Genomic DNA, 18,040 nt, shown 5'->3' on the forward strand with positions numbered 1-18,040 from the left:
TGGCGCTAGCGTTTGTGCGGTTCACGTCAAGCACGTCTGTGTCGTCATAGACCGCCATTATACATTGCGCTCGCCTTCGTTTCATCATTGGCTTGGATTGAAACGTTTTAGTGACCGCAAATTTAAACAGTGCCACAAAACCGCAAAGAATAGTGTGCAATTATGTATGTGGAAAATAAAAACAGGCTGTTTTAAACTAAGGAAAAAGGAAGTAAAGCGTAGTTTTGCCGGAACCGCTGTGCCTGCTATTCCGCAGGCCAAGGTGTAGTTACGAACAATGTTAAAGGGGTACTGACACAAAATTTTGAAGGCGAGATAACTTCGGAGATAGATTGGTGTGAACACATATACATCATCTGCAAAATATCAGCGGCGAATACAGCCTAGAACATATTTAAAATCAATTTTAAAGTGTGCTAAACGCAACCGAGCAGCCAGCAGAGGACCACGCGCAATCGACATCCCGAGGATATTTTGTAAATAAACAACATCCACACACGTCACGAGTTTGTGTTCGCCGCTTCTGCACTGCCGGCGTTTTTCGCTGGCTCGCCCAGCTCGCCGCTCCAATCGGAGGGCCGGAGGGCGGAGCTTCTGCTCTCGAGAACGAACGACCCGATCGTTGGCGGCGGAGGCGCCATGATTTCGTCAGCTCATCGGGCAGCTGGCCGCGACCAAAGATCTACAGCGATTCCAGGCACTCTGTTTCTATTACTTTTTATTTACATTAGAAGCGAAAACGCGACGGAGGCACGAAAAGCCCACTGAGCTAGCCGCACGGTCGCTGGGCAGGCGGCGGCCAAGTGGCCCAGGCCGGCGCAGATAGCTTGTTACCGCTGCATGAAATTGGACCCAGGTCCCGACCATGGCATCTTATATGAGAAAGGAATTAATGATGCGATGGCGGGTTGCATTAAAAATTGTCATCTGCACCGCTTACGAGAGCGGCAATCGAATATCCGCCGCAGTGCTAAGCCGAACACATCTGTAGGCGGACCTGTAGGCAGACCGGCCGGCTGCTCCCAGCGCGCCTTGCCGCCCTGTCTCCAGCGTCGCGCGTCGTTCTTTAGCCGCGGTAGCATTTGCACTCGCAGCGCCTGCGTCACGTCCACGGTCGCTTTTTAATTAAGCGGCTCACAAGATCAGTACGTGGGGGCATTCGCAGAAACTGCCGGCGATGCGGATTCGACAGTGCGGCAGCTCTGCTCTGTGATATCCCTCCGACGGTCACGTGGTCAGCTTTGTTCACACAAAATCCATCGGTTTGCAGCACCCGCTGAAACCGAAACTGCGACTGGCTGCATTGAAAATGCCTCTAATTAAACAACCACTGCACGCTGAAGCAAATGAGGTTTCTACAGGTGATAAGTAGGTCACTAGCTACTTACCGAAAAAAAAAAAAAAAAAAAAAAAAGAACAAGATGCAAAATTTTTGTGTCAGTGCCCCTTTAATACTTGGGAGGGGGGGGGGGGGGCTGGTTTTAAACGGATTGTATTAATTTTACCACTATTTCAAATATTAAGTTGTTTGAAGAGTTCGGAAAGTTTTTTGAGCGTGCCTATGAAAACTTAGCCTTCGTGGTGAACCGGTGCACCGACCGTCAGCTAGAAGAAAAAAAAAAAAAAAAAAAAAAAAAAAAAAAAAAAAAAAGAAAACGCAGCGTTAAACAGTCGTGGTCGATGACAAGATAGAACGCATACAAGCGCTCGTATCTGTCGTATCTTGTCTTCGTCGAAGTACGTTTTGTTTCTTCTTTTCGTCGGCTGGCTACAAATTTCGCGGCGGCATATTACCCGCTCAGTCATACGTCCTTCGACTGCGGCATGAGCAACTTTAGGTGCAATCACGTACTGCCTGCTGTTTCACCGAACACGGCTACCACAGAACAGGCAGGATTTCAGCTTCCTTGTAGCTCGTACACGTGTTAATGCATAGTGAAGAAAGCAAATCCCTAAAACCTTAAGGAGACAATGCTCCTCCAAACAACTTTTTTTTTAATAATGAAGTTAGGAGGCTGAAATTTTCACAGCTTGTAGAGATTGAGCTCCTCTGGTCATATGTGTAATCAGATTTTGAATAGCTGCTCCGGATAAAATGTTACGCAGCATGACTTTCAGAAAATTGGCTTTTTTGTGCACACTTTCTTTTATAGTAAAAATTTTTTCTGAAACTTTTAAAATAGCCTAGGTCTAAGGTGGTTCCTTATGAACTGCAGAGTGCACAAATCTACCTGAAAAAGCCTCATCATCATTTTCCTCACCACGAAAAAAAAAATGACTGGTAGAGTGCCTTTTCTTGTTCTGTATATTTTTGTTTTATGACCGTCAGAAATATTAAGGACACAAATTGCATAATGAACAAGATTTGTGCACTCTACGTGTTATAATGAACATCTGTGCAAAATTTCATCCTGATACGACAACTTTAAGTGGGAAAATAAGTGTGCACAAACTCAGAAAACGGACAAAAACAACAAGCTGAGAAAAACGCAATTGAAAGTTTATTTCTTTGGCAGATTCAGAAATTCTTGCTCGAACAACATGAAATTTGATGGGGATACAGTCTGAAATGTCCACATTGAGGTACTAAAACTAGAATGCTCCTGCTGCATAAGTTGCACCCTCACGGTTTTTGCTGGGGTAGTAGTCCTTGGTATGGGGCCGTTTCACCAGGCTGCGGCAATGGGGCTAGCCTTAGCAGTCAGCTTGGCACACATCTGCCTGATCCTCCGCTGGTCACTTGCATTGCTTAGTCTGACCAATTCTTCTGAAGGGAAGATTTCCAGTTCTTGGAGAACTTGCTCAAAGCTAGTGTGGCCCCTGTTGAACCACAACCCTGCGAGGGCAGTGGCAGTCTCCACTACAGTGAACTGCAGGTTGTACGATAGCGTCCTGTGCCAGATGCGCAGTGCTGCTTCCGTCTCCATGGCATGGGATGAGCAGTCGACATTTTTTTCACACACAAGAGGCATGAAAGGCTTGCCACACTTCCTCCTCTTGCTCATGAAGCTTTTGGTGGCGGCTACAAGTACAAGTAGTTTGACAGCACCTCAAAATCCAAGCAGAGACCAGTGTCAAGAGAAATGGCAGTGCCAACACTGTTGTGGCTCGTGTCTTTGCTTCTGCCAAGTACCATCAAAAATCACACTGAGGTCAGTCTGACCAGCTTGCAACGCAGTTACTTGCCTTGCTTCAGCAAGGTTGTCAAAGACACCTTTTGTGGCCGCAACATGAACTTTCTTGGCAGTGTTGTAGAACGTCTTTTGATGCTGTGGTTTTGGTAGACCAAGAATGGCACAAAACCTGCACAGCTGATCGTGTCCGATGCCAACCGCGCGTGCAGCGAGTACCGCTTTCACACTGACGGCGAAACTATCACAGGGACTTCCCCTGCAGAGTTCCGGTTTGCGGCTTCCGCGACCGACGGCGGCAGCACGCTGCGATAAGTAAACAGAAGAACTCACTCCCGCAGGGCACTTCTCGTTTTTGCACTTCAGTTCCAGTACCGATGCGAGGCCCTTCCGCTTGTTCGCAACCTCAACTACGACGAGTTCGCACTTCCCGCACGTCGCGCACACGGCGCCACTCAAGGTCAGTCAGAGCGCCGACTTTACAGATAACTGCACCGCTCCCGTGGCTGGCTGTCTCCTCACCTTGGAAGGCTGCCGACTTCTTCTCCGATGCGCTTATAAAGCCGATATCTTCGCTGATAAAATCAGCCCCGCCTGGTAGAGCCGCGCTTGCAACGCTTGAAGGCCCGGCGCCGTTAGGCCTCACGGTGCCGGTCGTGCCGGCATTGGCCGTGGTCGTCACAGTGCTGCGCCGCTTGCGCTTTCTTTTGTACCGGCATGAAGTACGCCGCTTCCGGCGACAAAAGTCACGCTTCTCCTCACCGTTCACAATTAAAAACACACGATAAAGAAATAGAAAAAATAGCGCGAAGTAGCGAACGCAACGATGCGGGCGATGGCGGCTCACAAGCGGCAAAAGCCAATGGCTTTCGCGTCACGTGATTTAAATGCCCAGTGGGAGCTCGCAAAACAAGCGGGAAGAAACATTTTTTTAAATTTTTTTTACGCGGAGATACGAAGCTGGCGAGAGGCTTAATCGACAGAAGAAGGCTTGATCTACCTCTCTCAAGTGACCGAAATGGCGGCGAGCCACGCTGCCGTGCGGAATAAATTCTCAAACCTGGCCGAAATTCGGCTTGATTGCACGATTTCTTGGGTCACCGCGAGTCATTCAGACACATTTTTCACTAAGTTCTCGTTCGTAATTCGTTTTCATTTTTTTACCCATGAAAGAAGGATAGTCAAAGATGCTAATAATGCAAGGGAAAACAAAAAATCGGTATATTTCGGAAAAATCGCGTTTTTTCGACCCGCGTGTCCCCTTAAGAATCCAATTGTCATGCCAAGCCCAAGACAAAAAGGAAGTCTTCCCATGAACCCCCACGACGACATGGCTTACCAGGCGCAGTTTCCTCTCTAGTATACTTACTAAGAAACTATGGTTTTAGCGAACGCAGGTGGATAGCCTATTGTGCATTAATAGGGAGTTTTAGCAAACCGTTTTCGACGGTCCGCACCAGTATCGGCGGCACGGTCAGCGCGCGACCGGAGCCAATGCCGTTCGCGGCCAAGCGCGCCACGCATGCGCAATGGGGCTCCCGCTTGCTCTCGGAGCGGAGCGGACCGTGAAAAACGGTCAGCTAAAACTCGCTAGTATCTATCAGTTGCTTCGTTTCACTGTCTCTATTTTTCTGCCGTTTGTGCGTTTGTGAGTGAGCGACAATGAAAGCATCGACCAAAAAGCGGAAGTTGAAGACTCAGCCATTCTAACGCGACCAAGATGGCAGCGCCCGGTGGCGTCGTTCCGGAGATACAGTGCTGCGAAAATTGGCGTGTTTTCGTCATTTTGCTGAAATATTTTGTCACCTCAACTGACAAATATTTTTCTTTGGCACTTCGCGATCGCTTTTAACGGGGAAACTTTGTAAACGCATAGAATATAAAACAAGCAATCCGAAAATGCTTCCAAAAAATAGATTCTTTGGTCCCTTTTCACCATCTGATCCTCGTGTCCCCCATTAAAACGGGACACGGCCTTTGAAAACCGAAAAATCACGAAATAAGCGATTTTTGGAAAACCATGTATTTGGGTGGTATATATTATAAACTAGCTTTTCTGAAATTATCAGCTCCTAATTCATCGTAAAAATGTCAAGAACAAATCTCCCGAGGGGCGAGCAAATGCGAAACAGACCCAAACTTCGCACGAACGCAGCCACCATGCTGCTTTCCGTAGAGCCGCCATTTTTATCTTGTTGTGTGTGTGGATTCTTGCAAATTTTTTTCCCCGCCATTACTGCTGGCGGCCGAGGCACGGCCGAGGCGTGGTACGCTTGTGATTGGGGGACTTGCAGCGCTTTCGAGTTTCCCGCGTCCCGTGTGTGAAGCTACGATTGGACCATGCGCGCACTGCTTGGGCGAGCAAGCTGATGTGCGAATGCTATTGTCTGCTGCGCGTGATGACGCGTGCTTCTCCCCGGCCGGCGACCTGCGCCAGTCGCATCCACCAGATTCCCCGCACCATCGTCTGCTTTTCACCGCTCCTTTGTTGTTCTGTCTCACTGTTTACCACCTTCTCGTTCGCTTGTCCGCTCATTCTACTTAGTTTTTTGCTGTCCTCACGAGCGCTGACGTACTTCAATAGGTCGAAGTAGCCTGCCAGATCATGTACGTAATCGGACACGATGCGCGGAGTGAAGTTCAGGACGCTACACGCGTTCGGTGCGCAGAAGCGTTTCATGAAGCTTGTTCGCATGGCCAAGAAGAAGGTGGCGCAGAGCATCGCTAACGAGGGTGTCGGTGCTTCCAACGACGTATCTCCTGCCCTGTCTGTGCAAGACTTCGATGCTGCCAGTGTGTCCGGCGTCTCGAGCGCATCGACCTCGGCGACCGCGCCCTCCGTCTCCGGTCTAGCATCAACCTCGACAAGCGGGAACGTGTCATGTACAGTTCACTTGGAGACTCATTTCCTGACACGTGAGGTGGTCGGGGCAGCGAACAGACAACGTGCTGTTCAAAACGAACTTGGTGCTATGCCGGCGACCCAGAGGAAGTTCCAAGCCATGGAGCCCGAACCTGTACCTGCCATCGCTACAGGTGAAGATGGGAAGTTTTGCTTAGTGCTAATGCAAATAGTCCTGTGCTCCCGATGCCCATGGAGCAGCATACTTCATTGATTGCTGTTGAGACAGCACTGCATGAAGCCTTGCTGAGGTGCACTGCGAGCTGCTACAGGGTCAGTTGAGAAATATCCGCGTCTGTGGGGCTCATCACACCAGGCCATCTATCCCTCCAGAGAGCTGCTGAAAAAGACGCCCTGCGGACGAACAAAGCCAGCAAACGAAAGCAGGAGAAGATGGAAAAGCGACAGAGGAGGAAGACAGTGCGTAAAGACACCTCTAGCTATGCTGCGGGGTCCTTTTAGAACTGAAAATGTGTACGCAAACCTTGAACGCCGTTTTCTCAAAATGAACTTTTTCCCTTATGTGACCGCTTATCCCAGTGATATTTCAAGAACTGCTTGTCAGATTCATATCCCGTTTTTTATTCTGTTCCTTAATAAACTTTTGTGGGCAAGACAAGCCCGTGTTTTCAAAATTGTTCTCTCAATTTTGTAAAAAATCAACACAAAATCATGTTTGCATGTTTGATCACCAACACCAATTTTAATGCTGCGCTAAAATTTTTCTGGTAAAAAATTTAGAAAAAGGGCTCTGTCTTGCCCCGAGGTACATATGCAGGAATAATCATAATGCATTTCATAGTCTCAGCAGCACGCTTGGCTAATTCTCAAGGACTGGGATAACAAACCCATACAAGCCACTGTGGTATACCCTCATCACTTGAGAACTAACCTCCGCAGCTCAATGAAACTTCGCACTTGTTCTAATGTTGATGCTTAAGAATACCCTGAAAATTTCAAATATCTCAAGAAACAAAAAACTTCTTCAAGGGTAGCCTCCCCCCCTTAAAGGGACCCTGAAGTGATTTGTAAACATTGCAGGATTACTAGTGCAAATTGTAGTCTGGAGTCTCTAGGCCATGTTTCGACCACTCTTGCTGTGTTTACGCGACTTTATTATGTATAAAAATTAATTCGACAATGCTGTCCTCCTCTCTGCCTCCTCCTCGCCGATTTCCTATGACGTTTCGTAAGGCAAAACGAGATGGCTTGGCTTGTCTGCGCTACTGCACGGCCCGCCGACCCTCCGGCGGTATCAGTCGGCTAGGCGTTTAGTCGGCTGGCTACCGCAATTAGTTCGCTCAGTTGAAACTAAGCCATGACATGTTTGTGCCTGGAAGACTGTGCTGTTAGTTTGTAGACTGTATCAATCTCTAAGTCCCAGTCGCTCCACACAAGCGCTCATGCGACACTTCGCTGACTGGCATGAAGGCCAACTGAAGGCGGGAGATGAGTCAGCAAAGCTAATATAGGTATAAGTGATACAAGCAGTGGTGCCACTGATGAACGGTAATTTGGAGCAATTTTTGTATCAGCAAATTATTAAATTTGGAGCAATTTGGAGCACCTAAATGCCAGTTTTGGAGCACCTTGGAGCAACTAAACACCAAGTGCTAGATGTGCCCAAAGTATCTCTTAACACTAAAAATTGACCAGTATCGTCCAGTAATTGATGTGGAGGTCGCTGGAAGGTGTTTTTCAAACGTGCAATCACAAATTAACAGCACAGCTGAAGAATAATGGTCTTCTTGTCCTTACTAGGGGAAGACGTTTTCAAGGAGTCGCTGAAAACAATTCATATGATGCAATTAAATCCCCTAAGTATACTCCACGCAATAGCAAAATTGCAACAAAACAATTTTCAAGGTATTTAGTTCCTTTCTGGTGCGGATGAACGGCAATATGCAACACGATAATGAATATTGAAAGGCTTCGACAAACCTGCGTAGCAAAAGAACAACGCGTCTCTCGCACCTCTTTTCCAGTTTATTAATTGTTGAGGCAAGTCCTCGTGTTTTACTTTTTCATTTTATTTGATGCAGGTGCTTGCATTTCCACGCTAGCTGGAATGCGCACAAACAATGCGCGTGGAGCGTTTTTGCACGCTATTTTTTCACGCCCGCGTCGACGATTCCGCGTGCGCGGCAGCTTCTGCCTCGCTCAGAAAATGACGTGCATTGCGCGCGGCAGTGGGAGGAGCCTGATGACTTGCCCCAATGGGGAGGCGCGCGCCTCATGGCAGCGGTTTCGAAGTGCTCGCGACAGCCGGCTGGCTCCGCCGAAGGTGGTTAAGCTTACCACCCCGGCACATATTGCATGGGCGCTTTCACTAGCGACTTTCACTTTACCGCACAAAAAACTTCGTGTGTGCCTTGAGCGGTATTTTAGAGGGCGCTTAAAGCGGTCGCTCGAGCTCCCCAAACCACTTCCCGGCCAAAACAGCCGCCATGTTGCCGCGCCGCGCGCAGCGTGCGGGGGGTTCCGCGGCAGCACGCCAGTGGCATGCACGACACGTTTTCGCAAGCAGAAAACGCTCCATGCGGTTCAAGCTTTTCATGGCCCGCTCCACTTGCAACGGCCCACTCAGCGAGCCCGGCAAGCGAAGCAGGAGCTTGCAGCCGAGCGCGTCACACATGCCTCTGAGCGGAGAGGGTCGGCAATGAACGCCCCCTAAAACTCTCTATTGTTTACAGCACGACCCATTGAAAACTACAGCAAGAAGGAAGTTTTAACCGCGGTGCGCCAGCGCTGCAATGACTTGCTAGATGAAAACACTATCCGCGGTACAGCGACGGCGCTAACCAAATTCGCCGCGGCAAACGCGAGGAGGGGTGCTAGGGAGTTAAAGTTATCAAGCCGAATTAGTTACATATGTATAGAGACCCCTGTGAAGTAGTGCTTGCAACAGGCTGCACTCGATTTGCGCGACACAAATTTTGGCGCACGTTTGGCGCACTTGCTTGCAAAATCGTGGTTTTTTTATCAGGATGGCGCAGGATACCTCATTTTGCGCAAATTGGCACATTTGGCACAGGAGTGGGAGCACTGTACAAGTGAAGGATTGATTTTCGCTGGCATTGCGCCCATGAAATGAACACAGTTAACTTGCGAAGTCTCACAACTGAACAGAAATCCACTGCTGGAAAGTCATTTCTCCAGGGGCACTATGAGCAGTCTGGAGTAGGAACGTCCTAGGGCCTTTCATTAAGTGCCGCATGGTGTGCAATGTGCCACGGTAAGGGATGCACAATTTTGTTAAGAGGCTGTAATGCTTACCCGTTAACAAAAACATCAACTAGCTATGCTTGAACTTGGAATAATACAGTGGCCAGCTATCTGCCCCCAACGATGACATGCTTCAGGGGCTCACCTTGGTGGTTGACCTGTGGTGCAGCAGGCGGTGCCGCCTCCTCGTCCTTCCAGTTCATGGCGTTGCTGGTTGGGACTGCAGGCACCGCTGCCTCAGGAGAGCTGCCACTGGCCAGGGAAGAGATCTCCCCCTCGGACACCAAGTGTGCCGTCCCGTTGCGCATCACCTGCAGCAGCAGCAGCACGCCCGCCAGGGGTGAGCAGAGCCCGCCAGACATTGAGAGCCCCCACTGGGCCACACCTGCGAATCGAAGTAGGCTGGCCGGCCAGGCGTGGGGGCCACACTGTTGGAGGGCGGGCTGGCTCCCCCGTTCCCGAGCGGCTCGGCCCGCACGTCGTTCACCAGGGGGGCGGCCGCCGTGCTGTCCGCCTGGGCCCCCTCGGGGTGTGCGTGGTGGTGGGAGGGGGCCATGAGCTGCTCGTCCTCCGGCGTCTGCTGCTGCTGCTGCTGCTGGGCGCTGCTGGTGTCGTCCTCTTCCTCCTCCTCCGTGAACACCTCGTCCTGGTAGCGGAAGATGTCGTTGCGCACGTAGTACTTCAGGGGCTGCTGGGGCGCTAGCACAAACGTCTGCATGAAACGCCGCATGGGCTGGCCCGCATTGGACAGCTCGCCGGTCACCTGCACACCCGCGGAGAGAGAGGCCTCAGCCGCAGTCCTCTTCCCATGCACAAGAAAACACTGCAGCCCAAAAGGGGCAGAAGAAGATTGAATTCCAGCAATGGCTAGTGCGCAGATATACAGTTACAGGATTCCCAATGCTTTTATCATTAGCGTAGAATTACAATTACATCAAAGCACCACCAAAAAAGGCCCCATCATTTTTGGGGGCCAACGTAGTATGGGTGTAAATAAAAAGGGTAGAAATGCTTCGCTTCACAAATCAACCCTGCACATTACATCTGAATTTAGGCTGGAACCAAAAATGACGAAAAAGCATACATGTTAAGTAACAGCACTTCTTATACTCGTCACGCAAACAGAAACAGCAAGTCTCTAAATTTACCCAGGCATACAATACAAAATAAAGAAAAAAGGCCAGAACAGCAGGCAGCGTGGCTCTCTCAGGACACATTCGTCAGCAGCAGTCAGGCAGACAACTAGGACAACAGGCATTTGTCCATCTGCAAGACCTCAGGCGCAAATTACCTCATCATGAAGAGCCACATCCCACAGTCCTGATCACATGCTTGAATAGACACACAAGGCACAACTCACCTGAATGACCACTCCCTCACCCAGTGTGGTGAGAGAGTCCACCTGCTTGATCTTGGCGTGGCAATCCCGGAAGTTGAGCTGCATGATGCGCTGATGGATGTCATGCTGGCCCATTACGCACTCTTGCTTCTCAGGGCCCCCGTGCACAAAGGACGAGTCCTGGCTGTAGAACCTGTACAATAGACCAGCAACTAAGAAAACAGCACCCAACACAACATCCCAACTTTGCACTGGAAAAAAATTTATTCGCCTCAAAATCAATGAGCAGTCCACTTTATTGCAACAGAAGACATCAGCATGAAAGACACAGCGGCCCGGTCCCTTCATGAAAAAAAACCAGCATTGAGAGCCACCACAGAGTTGACCAATGTGCCATAAGAACATGTTCCATCAAAAACAAATGGCTGCAAGATACAAAATCACAACTGTTCTTGAATTGAAATTTGCAATTGAAATGTGATAGGTAGGGACCAGATTTTAGGCAAATGCCTATGTTGTTCCTTGCTCTCCTATTACGCCATTTTGATGTATGAGCATGAATTGGAGGTTAAGGGCTTTTGTGTTTTTCTAGTGCCTATAAATGCCCATTTTCAATATCAGCACCTATATGAAATACTATGTAGCCTCAAGTTTCACCTTCGGGTGCAGTTAGAGATCGTAATTAACGTTACCAGGCAGCACTGACTGTTCAGAACCAAGTATAGGGTTCGACTGAGACCTCCAGTTCAACCAACTCCCGCAAAATAATCGCTAGTACCAGTAAAATGGGAAGCTCATTCTCAGTGACAAAAGGCCCAATTCTGACTAAAAAATATCTAGAGATGGTAGTTTGCTACTGTTTTCACAATTTACACAGTGGTTCTTAGAGTATCCGTTCTGCGTCTTGTCCTAACCGATTTCATCCATGTTTCTAGAAGCAAACTCAAACCCACCTCTATTTTCAATGCAACGGTTGAGCATGGAAGACTTCTTTGTTAGCACATCCCTCCCATAATGAAGAGCCAATGGCGAAAAAAATCACTGCGCAGCTGCATTTCCTTGCGCCTTAGGCAGAAAGGCTGTAAAACGCGTTTTTCCATCAAAAATCTCATTGCCTGCTAAACACCTCTTCGCATATCTATGTTGTGGGATTCATGGAGACATGCGAACCGCAATCTCGAGTCAGGGTGCGCTGGGAGATGCGATGTGCTGAAACCGGTCCGGCAGTCAGCTAGTTTGGCAGTGCCCCAGGAGAAGTTTTCTATACCCCGGATGGCTGAAACATGCAGATATTAAAACTGCAATTACCCCTGGATATGAAGGAACAAAACTTGACGGGGCATGCTCTGTGATGCCACTTTGGGTTTACCCCCAAAATGACTGCCTACCTGTCAGCCGATCACCTAAATCAATACTTCAAAGATTCACCTTCATCAGCCATACATTTAAATGCGCGCAGCCTCAGAAAACATCAACAGGATATACTGTCACTCTTATCAAGGATAAACCATAGGTTTTCATTTATCTGCATCTCTGAGACCAGGCTATCAAATGATGATAAAAACTTGTTCGGCATTCCGACTTATGCATCTGAGTACTGTAACCGGGACGGAAACAACCATGGCGGTGCCGCAATTTTCGTATCTTCGCCCATTAAATACACGCGAAGAACGGATTTAAATATTTCAATTGCAAATTGCGAATCTGTCTGGATCGAAATTGATGAGCAATTCACTTCACCTCGGGGCAATAAAACCATCTTGGGCTGCGTCTATCGGTCGCCATCATCATCAGTATCGGAATTCTGCATAAAACTTAATGAACTACTAGCAACAGTATCGCTCGAAAATAAAAAGGTGGTCATAATGGGTGACATCAACATCAACCTTTTAGACAATGACAGCCCTGCCACTATAGAATACACTAACTGCTTTCTTGGTTATGGTTTTGAATCCTTAATTTCTTCTCCTACGAGGTTTTCATCAGGCAGCACAAGAACACTCATTGACCATATATTATCTAACTCAATCCGGCCCCAAGATTGTGGAATCCTCAAAAGCGACATAACTGATCATTACTCAATCTTTCTTCGTCTACACTGTCATGCTCCTAATCATATCCGTTCGTTTTATAGGTCTGTATTAAACAAAGATAAGTTTATCGAACTCGTCGGCAATGTTGACTGGTCGCGTCCTGTGCTAATGACCGACGCAGACGCCGCATATAGTGCATTCATTTCTATTATTCAGGAGTGTCAAAACCTTTCTACTGCGCAAGTTAAATGCCACAAGAAATACGCAGCTCTCCACAATCCCTGGCTTACAGATAGCTTACTGTCATGTATGCGTAAAAGAGACAACTTGTACAAAAAAAACAAAACAGCGTCCTTTTAACATTCCTTTAAAAAATAGGTACAAAGCCTACAGTCACACCCTTAACAAGCTACTAAAAGAAAGTAGGCGCCAGTATTACGAGTCTAAGATTAACTCGGCAGGTAGCGATGCTAAACAACAGTGGAAAATAATAAACTCCTTTCTGAACAGAGACTGCCAAGCCGTATCGATAAATGAAATTCACTCCTCTGGAAAAGTATACTGCTCTCCCTTGGAAATCGCGAACACCCTTAACGATCATTTTTCCTTTGATAATAATGATCCCGTTCTGACCGATATAGATTCCCTCCAACGCCTCCCGCACTCCTTTTTTCTCTTCCCAACAAGCCCTGATGAAGTAGTTTCGATAATCAAGTATATCAAAGTAACTAGTGCTGGCCTCGACAACATTTCCGCGCGTCAAATCAAGTGGGTTTGTGAGATAATTGCTCATCCGCTCAAATCAGGTATCAAATCAGGTATATTCAAATCAGGTATCTTCCCATCTCACCTTAAACTATCCAAAATCGTGCCGATTTACAAAAAGGGAGACAGAACATCAATTAATAATTATAGACCTATCGCTATATTATCATTCTTCAGCAAAGTAATAGAAAAATGCTTTACAACGCGTCTGACTAAGTATTTAACAAAATTTAATGTTTTGTCGCCTAATCAGTTTGGTTTCCGTGCTGGATACTCCACTAACCTTGCCCTCGTGTCATTTACTGATAAAATTAAAACCATGATCGATACCGGAAGATACGCCGGATCCCTTTTTATAGACCTTACCAAAGCATTTGTTTCTATTAATCATAGTATCTTACTAGCTAAACTTGAATCAATAGGTGTCGCAGGCCCAGGCCTGGCATTTATAAAAAGTTACTTGCTTAATAGATCGCAAGCCGTTTCTTTAAGTAACACACTGTCTAACTTTAAAACAGTTAATAAAGGCGTGCCGCAGGGTTCCATTCTCGGTCCCATTTTATTTCTGATATACATTAATGACTTACCTAAAAGCCTTAACTATTGCGAGCCCTTTCTTTACGCCGATGATACAACGTTACTAGCTGACGACACCTCCATTCATAATTTAACCGAAAAATTGACCTGCGACCTTAAAAATGTGTTGCATTGGTGCGAACGTAACTGTCTGCAAATTAACGCGTCTAAAACAGCTTTTATGGTCTTTACTTCTAGCCACAAACGTCTTACTTTTGACCCGGTCTTACACATTAATAATGTATCCATTCATAGAGTAAACGAATTCAAATTTCTAGGAGTGGTACTTGACTCAAATCTAAAATACACCAGCCATGTATCGCATATCAAACGAAAAGTGTCTTATGGTATCCGCATACTAATTAAAGCTCGTGCATGTTTTAGTTTATCAACCTTATTATCGCTTTATTATGCATTCATTCACTCTCACCTCACGTACTGCATTGCATCATGGGGTAATACCACGGAGCAAGATAAACAGGAGCGCCGACTTCGCTCTCTCCGGCGGGCTCTTAATGTCCATAACTCGCGGAGCACAATGTAGATGGCGCAGCGAAAGGGACCTTAGCCGGCGGCGGCTAAGCGGCCGGCGTTCCCCGTGCGCCGGCGGGCGAGTTGGCGGAACGCATTTCGTCGGCTCTGTCGTCTGCTTCGGCGACGGTAGTTTTGGGCACGGACTGCTTTGGGCCTGCTTTGGCGCCGCTTCGCGTTCATTGCGCGCCTCCTTCGCACAGTTGATTAACTTGTTCGACAGAACCTTCCGGGTAACCCGGACCCGAAGGAATTGAGTGGCCGTACGGCAAAGATACGTTAAGGATTGGTTTGCATGGCGGGAAAACAAAATGTAGGGACCACATACAAACATATGGCTGCTATACAAACACTACCTTTTGCGCGGTGCTTGCCGAAAATGTGGCTCCATTTTGTAAATTTGGGAATACCAATTTGGCTGTGTTTTAACAGGTTTTACAAAAGGCGAAAGGAGCAACTGGTTCTGATCACTGGCGATTATAAAAGTTCCCTCAGCTTTCTCGCAGTTCTGCAACTTGCGTCCAAAACAGAGTGTGCCTAGAACAAGGGCCGGCACTTACACGCTCATCAGAAAAGAACAGAAATGCGATAACATCACCCGCGACTGCCCGCGACGTAGCAATCTGCTCAAGATCAAGTCCCTGACAGTGCGTCTTTTCACAAGCCTTCATTTCGCGATAACTCGCCGAAAGAAAAGGTTTAACGAGCCGGTTGTTTTGCTGGTCAGCCGCCTAACGAAAAAAAAAAAAAAAAAACGCCGGGAACCCTGGTAGGCCAAAAAATTGCAGCCATACAAATCGAAGCATTTTATTTGGAGACCGCGGTGTTATCGACGAGATAACACGACCGTAGAGCGACAGTGAACATCGGGCGGTAAGTTGCGGCATGAGTTAAAATGAAGTATGCGTTTGATATTCTTGGGTTCCTTATCAAGCTGACAGTGTTTTTGTATACTTGATACAACAGGGCAGCCGTCCAATTCAGTCATTGGTACAGAAATGTGCATCATTGCCGTTTGCCGATGGAGTCTCCGGGCGACCCTCGTAAGCGTTGTTCGTGCGCAGAAGCAGCATAAATAATTAAGCAGGCGGCCGGAGAGCGGGATAACAACAGAGGGTAACCTTTGCGCTGCATCGATTCGTCGTAAGCAGAATCACGCTAGACTATGTTGTGGCGTTCCATGTTACTCTTGCTCATTCTTTGGTGCTTCTGAAGTCGTCGTCGTTCAGTTGCGTCTTACATGTGCTGGGTTAGTACAATGTTTTTAGTGGATATTCATAATGTCAGACTAAACGTTCCGGGAATAAGCGATCGCCATGTATGCGGCGGCGTGCGATTATCTGCGCCGTCTATTGCGGCCGCGCACGGGTGTTTAAATTCCGTGCGTGCACGCATGCCTCCTGCATAGTAGGACAGGCATAAGACAGACGTCGCTGCGCAAGAAAAGATGCCTCTGGGGAGAGCGAAGAAGGGAAGAGCCATGTACAGAGGCACAGCGACGAGAGGGCGAACGAAGGAGGAAGAGAGCAAAGGGAAAGCTGGGCGGCCGGCGGCGCGTGGACATTATCGGCCCGAGCAAAAGATTTTTTCTGAGCCACAGTCGGCGCTCCTCTTTATATCTTGCTCCGTGGGTAATACCTATCATGCCCATACCGCTCCTATTCAGCACATTCAAAATCAAGCGATTCGAATAATTACATATAGTCCGTATAACAGCAGCGGCGCTCAGCTTTTCAAATACAGTCTTAGTATCCTAATGTACCCATCAGTTAATAAACTGATACCTTCGATCATATTCCACCCCGAAACACTAATGAATAACAACTGTACCCGGTTCGCCTCAAAAAATAACTTTTTACTTGCAAAAGTGAACACTAACTATGGCAAACACACTGCTTATTTTGCTGCAATTTCAATCTGGAATAGTCTTCCTAGTGAAATTAAAACACGACCATTTATAAATTCCTTCAAAACTGCACTTTCTTCTTCTCTTCATGACATTTAGCATTGTATAAACACTTTTGATGACTCTTTTCATTCGGTAATTCCCCTTGTTTTGCTTTGTGTACTGCTCTACTTGTATTTTACTGTTGTCAAAGTAGCTGCTTTGATCTTTTTGCATTTTCTGTATGTACTTACTCACAGGAGGTCCCCTTACAGCCTAGTGCTATGGGACCTCCTTCTGTATATTCACTTATGTACACAGTTTATGAACGCACAATAAACATTCTATTCTAAAAAAAAAATTACATCATAACGGGGCATGAGCTCAGCATTGCAGGCCATGCTAGTGGCACTGCTCAAACTTTCACCTCCTAGGGATCTTCGCTAGCTAATGACAACAAATTTATTGAATAGATTTCCTGCTCACGAGGTGCACCATGACAATGGACAAGTTGGTCTACATCAATGGATTAGCTCACCGAGGAAAAGGATGTACTATTACTCGTGTGTGTACTACCAGAAAGTGAAAACAAAGGTGGGCATTGTTGCCATTCCATGCAATTTGCATCAGACGTGAAGTCGTGCAACAATGCCCTTAAAATATGCTTCAAGTTCATGCTTACAACATGCTTCCCCAGCTTCCAAAATTGCATAAAACTGCTTGCGACAGTGGTACCTGTGATGTGCTCGTCACCTACCACTGTATTTTAGAAATGCTGCAGGTGAGAGTGGCATATAAATTTCATCTGAGAGTTGATAAACCTAAACCAACTTGTCTACTGCCTTCAGTGTTCCTTTAAAGGGGCCACCAAGACAAAATACAGGTGTCCTCTATTCTAGAGATTTGGCGTTTTATAGTGCCCTCAGTGTTTGCCAGGCAGCAAAAGATGCTTTATTCACAGAGAAAAAATTTAGGCCAAAACATCAATTGTCCCCTGCGTCGTGACATCAGCCATAACATATTGTGCGCCTAACACGAAAGTATGTTGACAGAGGCTTACGTTATCTGCAAAAATTCACCTTTTGTTACCTTGGTTACTACCGTCCATCCTCCTAGACGGCAGGGCAATACCACTCAAGGTAAAGGACCTTAGCTCAAGGACTGCTGTTCGTACAGTGTTTGCTTCTGGCCAAACTTGTACCGGCCCATTTCTGTTACAGTTGATTGATTACTTCACGAAACATTGGGTATGACTTGATAAACAGGGTTGCGCGAGTGGTGATGACGCTTATGCCGGTTGGCCAGAGTCCTGTCAGCCAAGCCAACTGCACCCGACGGCAGTGCTACACAGCGTCAGCCAGCCTAGTGCCGCATGCACTGCTTTAATGTTTATGTTTGTAATTTGTTGTTTACCCTACCATTCTTACTGCTGTAAGTAGAATGTGCACTAAATTCAAACGTAAATAGCTCGTTCTGCAAGCTTATAATCCCTGTTTACATGCATTAGATTATTTGTCGGCCTCAGCCAATTGCAACACCGCCCATAATGTCAGAAGTTCAGGTTGGCTGCATGCCTATTCTGTTTTCCTAATTATATAGCTTACTTCAGTGAAGTTTGTGTTAAGAGTGGCGTTAGTGTTATTCTAGGGGGAA

General features: G+C 47.2%; 1 protein-coding gene across 2 annotated transcripts in view; it reads right to left on the bottom strand.

The window, feature by feature from the left end:
• The window catches only part of Rin (ras GTPase-activating protein-binding protein 2), a 46,644-nt gene that overhangs the window by 22,981 nt on the left and 5,623 nt on the right, over nt 1-18,040 (bottom strand). For both annotated transcript variants that reach the window (XM_077682586.1, XM_077682579.1), the window contains exons 3-5: nt 10,619-10,790; nt 9,644-10,021; nt 9,404-9,569 (exon numbers count right to left, since the gene is read on the bottom strand). In XM_077682586.1, coding sequence (XP_077538712.1) covers nt 9,404-9,569; nt 9,644-10,021; nt 10,619-10,790 — 716 coding nt within the window. The remainder of the gene's footprint in view (nt 1-9,403; nt 9,570-9,643; nt 10,022-10,618; nt 10,791-18,040) is intronic.

This window comes from Haemaphysalis longicornis, unplaced genomic scaffold (assembly GCF_048455015.1).
Source record: "Haemaphysalis longicornis isolate Haplotype H1 unplaced genomic scaffold, Haemaphysalis longicornis Haplotype H1 scaffold_1, whole genome shotgun sequence".
NCBI classification, from domain to species: Eukaryota; Metazoa; Arthropoda; class Arachnida; order Ixodida; family Ixodidae; genus Haemaphysalis; species Haemaphysalis longicornis.